Source organism: Lupinus angustifolius, chromosome LG11 (genome assembly GCF_001865875.1).
Source record: "Lupinus angustifolius cultivar Tanjil chromosome LG11, LupAngTanjil_v1.0, whole genome shotgun sequence".
Classification (NCBI taxonomy): Eukaryota; Viridiplantae; Streptophyta; class Magnoliopsida; order Fabales; family Fabaceae; genus Lupinus; species Lupinus angustifolius.
In genome coordinates, this window is record NC_032019.1 from 29,328,263 (window position 1) to 29,339,279 (window position 11,017).

General features: G+C 32.4%; 1 protein-coding gene across 2 annotated transcripts; it reads right to left on the reverse strand.

The window, feature by feature from the left end:
- On the reverse strand, positions 6,798-9,651 carry LOC109360924 (protein SENSITIVE TO PROTON RHIZOTOXICITY 1-like). Of its 2 annotated transcripts, XM_019606142.1 has the most exons (3): positions 9,546-9,651; positions 9,400-9,442; positions 6,798-8,515 (listed from the first exon to the last, which is right to left on the reverse strand). In XM_019606142.1, exon 3 carries the CDS (start codon positions 8,482-8,484, stop codon positions 6,931-6,933), a length of 1,554 nt encoding a protein of 517 aa, XP_019461687.1. In that variant the 5' UTR covers positions 8,485-8,515; positions 9,400-9,442; positions 9,546-9,651; the 3' UTR covers positions 6,798-6,930. The 2 variants fall into 2 exon arrangements, with proteins under 2 accessions (XP_019461687.1, XP_019461686.1); XM_019606141.1 differs by having other exon boundaries at positions 9,400-9,633.

Below are 11,017 nucleotides of genomic sequence, written 5' to 3' on the forward strand. Positions count from 1 at the left end.
TATATATATTAAGTGAATCAGGTCGGAACAATTATTATCATGAGAAATGAGAATACTTAATATGATCAATAATTGTCTTTTAATCATAATCATCCATATATGCTTCTAACGTCCACATTTATTGTTCCCCGAACCAAATTCTCCCAAATAACTACTACATCAAAAGTTATACACATGCTAATACATGATTCCTTAATGATGTGAAAATATTAACAGATTTTTATGAGACAACAATAACATAAATGGAAGTAAAAGGGCTGGTTCAACCATTGCAATATCACAATGAAGTGTAGTGATACAATAAGCATGTTCAATAATACTTTTCACAAAATAGTCACCAGCACAACAAGGTTTCAATTTAAAAGGGGAATCACTTCTGATTTGGGAACATAGCCTTTTCTAACGAACAACCAGAATCTTATCATAATCTATTTTCCTCTTCAAGATTAACTTATTTTGTTTGAAAACTTATATATAATAGGTAGGTTTTAGTTAATGTTGTGAAACCCGAATCAAACATCAAATTGGAAGAGGTCTCGTATTATGTTTAATCAGTTTAAACGGTTAAATTGTCGAGTCAAATAAAGTGATTTTATATATTATATACAAATACAAAATTTTGTATAATTAATAATTATATAGAAGTAACATTTCTCCTTCTTTTTTTGTACCGAAGTAAAATAAAATATTTTAGTAGTATTCTATTTTTTTAAAATTATGTGAACAGTTCGGTTTACTTTCTGGGTTATTGTAGTTTAACACGGTCGGACCGGGACTTCACCGGTTCAAAGTGGTCTAACCCCTCATTCGATTAATTAAGACTCCAAACTAGAGTCCTTTTGAAGTTCATTCAGCGGTCGGACAGGTCGGATCGCCCGGTCCGATCCAATTCTCATAACATTGATTTTAGTATTACTCTACATCTGGCCCAACTGTCAATTCCACCATTCACATGGTATGTCAATTAATAGAAGGTGCAAAAAGCTTTAGAGTATCATTTAGTTAGTCATAAGATGGTCTATTTTGATGGCTAGAAATAATGTCATATTCAATTCAATCGAGATCCCTATACATTAGAATGTAGAAACAAGGAAGATGAGGTCAGCTCTAGATTAATGGAAAAGGGAGCATAACAAACAGTGGTTTATTCTCATTGGATAACCAATCTATGTGATTATCTTATGAATTTATCTTGATTCTACTTGTAATTTCTACTTTTCATAAACTCCATCCTTGTATTATTCTTGTATCTTTGGTATTTTTCTAAAATATTACTTTTACTAATAAAAAAAACTTCTGATAGTTCTTTTTTGCAATAAGATATAATGATGTCAGTTGAATTTAATATTCACTCATTAAACTTGGAAAAGATTACAACAACCAATGAGATTTGAGAGTGTTATCCTTCACAACCTAACTCAGGTGGTGAGGGATTTTCAGGGACCATAATGGCTTGTTTTTTGGCTGGTTTTGCTAATTACTTGGGCATCCAAAATGCCCTTTATGCCGAATTACACTCACCAATCAAGGCAATCAATTTAGCCTTCAAGAGAGGTTGGCTTAGGCTTTGGCTTGAATGTGACTCAATGCTGCTTCTTGAAATCTTTAATGGCAAATCAAACCCTCCTTGGAAGCTGACAAATGAATGGTACAAGTGCAACCAGAGACTCCAATCAATGGATTTCAAAATCACGCATATCTATCGTGAGGGAAATTCTTGTGCCGATAAATTGGCTTCTTTTGGTTTAGAATAAAAAAGAGACACAATATGGAATTCAATTCCTAACTTCATCTTTCATGATTGTAATAGGAATAGGTTGGGAATGCCCAACTATAGATTTAGACATGTTTGAGTCTGTTTTTTCGGTTAGTAACTTTCTATAAATAAATTTGGGAGGGTTCTACCCTCTTTTGCTTAAAAAAAACCTAACAGTATACTATAATTACAAATCAACAACACTTAAAATTGTTATTCAACCGCGCTTTCGGATATTGAATATATGAGCCGATTAGAACGTATGATTAGATTCAAGAGTGCTTTATAACGCTCATGTTCTGCAACACTCACTTCAGTGTGCACTATAGAAAGTAGGCATTCAACAACGCTCATCAAGCGATCATCGTTAAATTTCTACTTTCTACAATGCTCACTCAAGTGAGCATTGTGGAATCTAACACTTTCTCCAACTAGATTCAAGAGCGCTTTATAAGCACTGTAAAAAGTAGGCAATGAACGACGCTCACTTGAGCGAGCACTAGTGAACGCCCACGTTCTGTAGCGCTGACTTAAATGTGCATGGTAGAAAGTAGGCATTCAACAATGCTCACTCAAGCAAGTATTGTGAAATCTAACACTTTCTACGGTGCTTGCTCAAAAAAGCATTGTTGAAACAGTATTATTAATGCACCAGTTGTTATATCAAATGATACATGCACACATACATTTAAATGAAATATATCCAACATATATATATATATATATATATATATATATATATATATATATATATATATATATATATATATATATATATATATATATATATATATATATATATATATATATATATATATATATATATATATATATATATATATATATATATATATATATATATATATATATATATATATATATATATATATATATATATATATATATATATATATATATATATATATATATATATATATATATATATATATATATATATATATATATCAAAAACCATTATGTTAATTATATATTAATGCAATAATACTAAGTACATTAAAATTAAAAAATAAACAAATATAATATAAAGTTATAGAGACATTCAATGATTCATGATTAAGCATTTTTTCCATTTTTTTATTCGATTGAGACTTGTATTATATTTGCATTGAAGAAATTATGGATTCACCCAAATCCTATCATCATGATCAAGTCTTCTATATAAATCATCATTATAGTTGGACTACTCTCACGTGATTGTGATATCTCAAATAAAGGATCATCAACAGCTTTAATATCATTATTATCTTGGTCATCAATATTATTGACGATAATTTTGTTATTCAAAAGAATAATGGACAATTTCATATCAGTCGGCTCATCGACATAGAAAATCGGACAGGACCGGATGGTTCAATCAGTCCGACTGTTTACCGGTGCTCCAAACGGTCTTGGTTTGCATGGTTATCCTACACTTGGTTGGACCGTTTTAGACCGTCTAAAATCTGGTTCGATCAGGTGAAACCGGGATAATCCAAAGTAATCCGGCCACTAAACCAGACGATTCACTAGAAGACAACAGGAGAGATGATAGAGAGGAGAGAGAATGAGAGTTGGAGTAGGTCGATCACAATGAGAGAAGGCAAACTTGTAGTGGTGATGGATCTTTTTTAGAAGAAGAGATGCAGATTGCAAAAATGAAGGAGTTGTGATCTTTTTCACCTGCAAAATTTCATTGCCATTGTTTCTATGCCTCCTACTATTAGTGTTCCACACTTAGAATTAGGTTTATTGTTGTCTAAATGTTGGGCTGGGTCACAACATGGGCCAACAACTATTATCTAGTACTTTCACTTTTTCTTATGAAAGAAGTGAGGGCATGAAACCATTTCTCTCTCAACTCATCTTTTTTCCTAATCTTTCAAGAGTTATAATTTACTAAAACTATGATAATTAAAAAAAATGATATGTAGGATAAGCATAATTATATATTTATATATAATTATAATTTAATTAATGTCTGGTCTGATCAGATGGTTTAACTGAGTAGACCTTGTATGAGATATTTTACAGTTTGATGTCCGGTCCAACTTTTACAACATTGGCTAGAATAAAATATTCATCTTTATATCATGGTTTATTAAGATCTACATGTATGAACCCTAACTCATTAACTCGAAAGTCATTATTATAATCAACCTACATACAACTACAAACTAGCACCCGAAATGTTGTGTAATCAAATTCCTATATACTTTTAATGACTCTAAAGTATGACATATTCACATATATGTGGTTTCTATCGTAGACAATTGATATATGTATAGTTTGAGAAATAATAGTCTCACCAATATATTTCATTGCACTTTGATAATCTTGTTTTTCGTATGAAATGTGAACACATTAATTATGTAACTAGTGTAAGATAAGGCATGAATACTTGTATCATTAGCTAACTATCTCAATCTTTCAGAAGTAGGATGTGTGTCAATATTCAACTTCTCAACAATATAATTTCTTAGTCATTTTATAAAACACTGATTATTCTCTTTCAAAATCCAATTTTCATTTTTACTTTGGTTAGAACTCCTAAGTATCTCCTTATGTCTTTCAACATATAGTTCAACCTCATCAACATTGTGTAAAACATATAAGTGTGTTGCTCCAATTATGTCATTCATACAGATAATATTTATTTCTTACTAATCCCTTCACCAAATGTTCTTTCGGCATAACGAGGTTTTGGAATGCCTATGAAACTAGCATCCATAAAGTATCCATTACAACATTCAAGATCTTATTCAATAATATATCGCTCAACAATACAAGTATAAACCCTCTGGTCTTGATCATTTTTCACATACTTTTTTAATATCTTCATACAACGCTCAAACGGTACATCCATCTCATATATGAAGGCGTATATAGTTGTGTCTCTCGAATAAGATGAATGCTTAGATGAACTATTTTGTCAAAGAATTAATGTGGGAAACAAGTCACATTAATTTCTCTTTGCAATATAGGTAATTTTTCAAAATCAATCACTTTCTTACAAATTGTCTTGAAGAATAAACATAATTTAGTGCCTCACTTTTTTAGATAAAATGGATAGTGTGTTAATAGGTAAGAAATGCTCTATGAGTACATGACAATCATGAGACTTAACCTTTTAACTTTAGGTCTTTCATTAAGACGAGGTTCCGAATATTTGAAGAGTATCATTCTCAAACTTTAACATGACGAAGAAACTTACAAAATTTTATTTTCTTTTTCCTACACAAAATATAAGTTGTTAGGGGTAGAAATATATGTTTTCTCTTTTTTATTAACCCCAATTTTATTCTTATTCTTATACTAATTAAGTTTGATCTTGCATTCAAGTTTTGTCTTACCAAACATTCTGTACATGAAATGGTGTTTTTGGAACCCGATGTTGCTCCACGCAGTTTTGATTCAAAATTATGTTAACTATTGCATATTAAGCTTTTTTGGGTGTCTAAGTTTATCAAAACTGATGCATTTTTAGGAGCAGATGTTGCTCCACGCAGTTTTGAACTTTTGATTCAAAACTGTTAACTATTGCATGTTAAGATTTTTTCTGTGTCTAAGTCATTAATTTTTTATCAAAACCAAAGCATTTTTGTAACTAGTTTTTCGTTCAAATATCATCAATGTTTTCCACTTTATGGACGTTTTTTTATTTCTATTTCTCTATGCCATTTGAACTGTTAATAATCCCACTTCAATATCATACTGACTTATATATTTAATATTTCTATGCACACGTTTTCATTGTTATCATTTTGCTCGTACATGTAAAAAAAAGATCTCTAGCAAACATTACATACCTATAAAAAGCATTTGGTGGCAAAGTTTTAGAAGACCTATCACACAAAAGGATAAGAGAGGGGCTATAGGAAACGTTTGATAGCAATGTTATTAAAAACCTGCCACACACAACAGGATTCATAAGCAAATTTCTTACATAGGGTGCAGTGGCTAACATGAAATTAATAAGGACTCAACGTCAGAACAAAAAGGAAAATATAAAAAGATTGATATGCAGTAATTACCTATCTCCAACAAAAACACAGAAAAATACAACTTACAAAGTTTTTGGTGTGAACACTAAATTAATTCCACGCTCACTATTAGTATTATACTTGCATTATTAATGCAAAATTTGGAACATTAACTAAGATTGGGTTTGTCTTTTTATTTGGCCACTAAAGAATGATGCTTAGCATCTGCAAATTGTGCATTAGGAATTTAAGATTTAGTGTTATGGACATTTTGATCTAGCATGAATTATCCGTTTTAAACAATTCAATTGATTGATAAGGACATTTTAATCTTGCATTTGGACATTTTTGTCGAATATTCATTTTAAAATTCAAATGCTAACACACCCTTGAACTTGCTTGTGCAAGTGTAAAGATAAGTGTCATTTTGGTTCTTCATTCAATAGTGGTAGTAGTTCTAGAAACGTGATGATCATTTTTCCTTAACCTATATGGATGTTATTAAATCTAATCCATGTTTATGTTTCATGCACATGTCTTATTAGGTATGATGTACATTTTTTCATTGCAACAGGTTTTTCTGACCGAGCCAGCTTTAGGACCATGACCAAGGATTTATAGTGCATCGTGACTGAGTAAGCAGGAGCACCTGACCGAGGATTTCTGACCGAGAAGACAAAACATGACCGAGAAAATTTGGCGCATCAGCACACACCTTAGCGAATTAGATTGGCACATCAGCACATCCTTCGATGCATCATTTCTACTGCATCAGGATGCACCTAGCTTAGCCATCTGTGCATTTCTGTTTACTTAAGATTAGTTTTAGTAGCAGAATCATTTCTCTTTTTAGCATGTATTAAATATGTTAATTAGTTTGTTACAAGTTAGTTAAGTTTGTTACATTGCTTCTTCTGCTAGCAATCTAGGCTATATATTCATATGAGCCACATACTCTCTTGTAACTCAACAATTCAATCATTCAATAATATCATATACTACATTTCCTTATTCATGGATTCCATATACTACATTTCTACCACAGGTTTTGAATAATGAACAAGATCTTCAAGAAAATCTTTCTTAAGAAATTAGGAATACATGAAATTACATTGCTTTACACATTTAGCATAAACCATAGTTTTATTTCCAACAATGGGTAAGAAAAACATAAATCAACGTCAGTACAAATTGTTACAAAATATTGTCAGAACTTGAGTCTCCTGCAGATTTAAATGCTCCAGACATGAGAAAAGAGAATGAAGTTTCTGAGTCATTAAACACGTCGAAGTTAGTTTCGAAGTTCAATGGTGAGAAATAATTGATAGGATCATCAATATTGCATTTGACATCCATGGCATTTTGAACTCCATTTACACTTGAAGGATTTGATCCATAAGTGAAGTCCATACTTCCTACCATACTACTTTCTTTGCAGTCCTGATCCGGTGCCACAGCCGGTACTTTAATGTCATCCAAGGGAATGGCTGGTGTATGGCCTTGAAAGAGAGCAATGTGTCCAAAGAGCTTGTCTTTCCTTGAAAATGTTGTGCCACATGAACAAAGCCATTTATCTTTACCACAGTGTTTCTCATGAGTTTTAAGATCTGCCATAACTGAAAATTTCTTGGTGTTGCATCTGCTGCAAATGTAACTCCTGTCACAGTGTGTTCTTTTGTAATGGTTTTTGACACACAAAATAGTCTTCAGAGGTTGAAACTTCTTGTGATCCTTGTTACGCTTGCAGCCACCATAAGGGCAGGAATACCTCTTGATAAGCTGTGGTTTAGATCCAGGTTCTTTATGTGGCTTTGCGAGCGCTTCTGGGGTTTTGTACTCATCACCGTGACCTCTCATGTGCATTCGAAGATTTGCATCTCTCTTAAATCCCTTCCCGCAAATTGTACAGAAGTGTGTGTGAGGTGCGAGGATTTCTTCTTTTTCTAATTGTAAGATCTCATAGGAACCAGGCAGAAGGTTTTCTCCATCTTCTCCATCTTCTTCATCTTTTAATTCATGTTCTTCCATATTACAGTTTTGTTCCATTTTACAATTATTGGGTGGATCATTCAGCATGGAATGATCAGGCAATTTGCTGACATTATTATTTTGTGGTTGAATACTTCGGCTACTCAGGCCTGACGCGGAGGGAGCAATAAGCTCACGAGGTTGGCTAAGCTGTCCAACCAATGGACTACTGTTTGAAAGGGTATACCTGACAGAAGGGAGAAGAGTACCTGCAGTTGAGATCAATTGAACAATAACCGATGTTAGATCAGCTGTGACGAGCTGCTGTTCCTGAGTTACAAGTTCATTAGGCTGGCCAAAAGGTTGGCCTGTTTGACTAACAATCAAGCGCACTAGATCCTGGAGATGATGGATCTTGTCTTCAAGAAAGGAAAGGTTATTCAACATCACACTTGGGTCCCAATCCGGGAGTTTAATTGTTTGTGATGAATCACTCAACAGGCGACTTTCTTGATTAGGGTTCTTAATCTGATTGTTGGAGTCATATGAAAGTGGACACTGAGTTTGAGAAGATTGGTTAAACTCTTTAAAAGATGTCTCTCCCCCGACCCCATAATCTGAAAGAGACGGATCATCCCATTTGTCTAGATTATGCTGCAAACCAAAATCAGGGAAAGGGGGAGGATTTGAGGATATATTTGTCTGCAATCCATTCCCAGGAGAGGGTAAGGAACACGACCTTGCCCAGGTGTTGGCACAGAGATTCCTTTGTAAATCCATTTCAAGTTCTGTATCTAAAGTATTGAGAACCCTATAAATCAAAGGCAAGTGCGTAAGGAACCGATGATGTAGTAGATCAAATATTGTACAAAGAATTTACAAAAACTAAAGACCACATTTAACTAAATTTTGTACTAAAAGATCCAACTAAAAGCAAACACTAAAGTGAGCTTAGGGATAGAGGAGACACAAAAGGGGGAAGACAAAAAATAAAAAGAACGACGAGTTGTGAAAATATCTATGAACCCCATTAGAAGAGATATAACATTCAACATAGATGTCGATAAGAATGTAAACATGATATCATATGCCACTTGAGATTAAACAACCCTCTATCATACAAAATTACAAATAAATCAACTTTTGAGTTCTGATATGGAAATAGCAAGTAAAAGTTAAGGCTTCAATTATGTCAATACCTACATAGTAGTTTCAAGACCAAACTTATTCTTCACTTCAGTACTTCTTAAGGACCCAAATTCAAAAATTTACCCTTCAAACAGATATTGATATCATCATACAATCAGAACAAATAAAATCACTCCACCTTCAGTTATAGGTGAAGCAACATATTCCAAATCTCCATTTGAAGAAATTCAGAATGTTCAGATCTCTTTAAGAGCACAAATTAGTGACATACGAAAATCTCTTACCCCCTCCTTTCTCACCGTTTGTTCTCACTAAACAAGTACCCAAAATTCTTTACCATTCAAATTGGCTTATTTTAAACACAAAAATCAGATTTTGACCCAAGAAGCAAAATCCCAATTTGGAGAAAACCCATCAAAAGATACCAAAATTAATAAAAATAAAACAATAAAAGTACCGAAAAAAGAGAGGCATGCATTGTGTACAAGTGCGAGAACATGAAGAAGCAACAGAAATTAACAGGATGTAAAGGGTGAAAGTACTTACAGATTCCAAGGTCAATCGATGCTCTGAGTTGAGTGCTCAATTTCTGAGAAAGAAAAAAACAAAACTAAAAACAATGATAAAATAAAGTGATGAGGAAGAAAACAAAGGTGCTGAAGTGAATGGATATATAAGCAATCATCTGTTACCAAGAAGCTTAGTATGTTGTCATGAACAGAGGAACGCAACTCCATAGTTTTGGTCAACCTCACTGTTATGACTGCAAGAATGTAAACCAAATATTTCTACATTATTTATATTTTATACACTTCCATCATTTTCGATGTAAGTTTTTATTTGAATATAGAAGGAAAAAAATTAACACATTTTTCCATCCTCGTTCTAAATTTATTAAAATTTGCTTATTTTCTTAGTAGGTTAACTTTAAAACCATTCTAGAAAAATTTGTGTTAAGACATATACTAGAGGTTGTATTCAGATATAAGGATATTTATGTTTTTTGGTGTTATTATTTATAGCTAAATTTTAATTAAAATTAAATTTTTAATATATTTTAAAATTTTATTGATTATCTTTACCTACATATATCTCCATTTTCTCTAATTATTAACTTCATGATAAGAGACAACCTTACAAAGTGATTTGAATACATTGTTGCTTGAATTTTATTTGAGATTATGGGTTTAACAAATATTAGGGGAAAAAATGCTTCCATAGTGAATGACTGAATGAGTCATTTATTATTCATATTTAATTATTATTGATTTTTTATGAGAAGTAATTTAAATAAATGATAGATAATATTAAAAAATTCACCCCATATAAATTTTTATATTCGTAGTACATTAATATTACACTCATATTTTTTTAAAAATCTCCATAAAAATGTTCCTTCATTAGTGGATCGTCAATATTGTTAACTAGAAAAGGGACCCACAAAGCTTATGAGTAGTTTCTCATAAGCTTCTTCTACTCCATCTATGAATAACAATTATTGGTGGGTGGGTTGAGTTGGATGATTAGGACTTTGATAGTTGAAGGACAAGAAGAGATGGAGGTTAGAAAGGTCTTGTGCTTTGAATGGAGAGGAGAAAGGAGCTACTCACGCAACTTGGAGTTGGATGATTCTTCTGTGATCTCCACGTGGGAGAAGAGCAATCACCTTACTTTGGTAACAACATTGGGTGAAGCTATCTTTTACATGTAAGTGATTCCGATTTTAACTGTAAAACTGGTGGAACTAAACTAAACCATAAAACATGGTTTGATTCGATTTTGGAGTTTAGTTTTTTTTTGTTTTTTATAGGTATTTTTGCACTGCAGACAATTATGTCCGAGCCGGGAACATCCATAAGTATGTGATGTTAATTCTCCCATTATGCATTTTTTCAACCACAAGACTCAAACCTGAGACTTTGCTTAAGGGGAATCAAACATATATCACTTGAACCAACACGTGTTGGTTTTGAAGTTTAGTTTAATTCTTCTTTAGATATTTTTTTGAGATTCAACCATGGGAGTATAGATGGGGAAAAGGATAAAGCTAGTAGGCCCGCCGGCATAGTATGCAAAATTTTATAGACAGAATATAGAAATTTTGTCCATTAATTCTTACATGTTTGCTTCTGTTTGTGGACATTTTTATTGGGTAATGTGGACA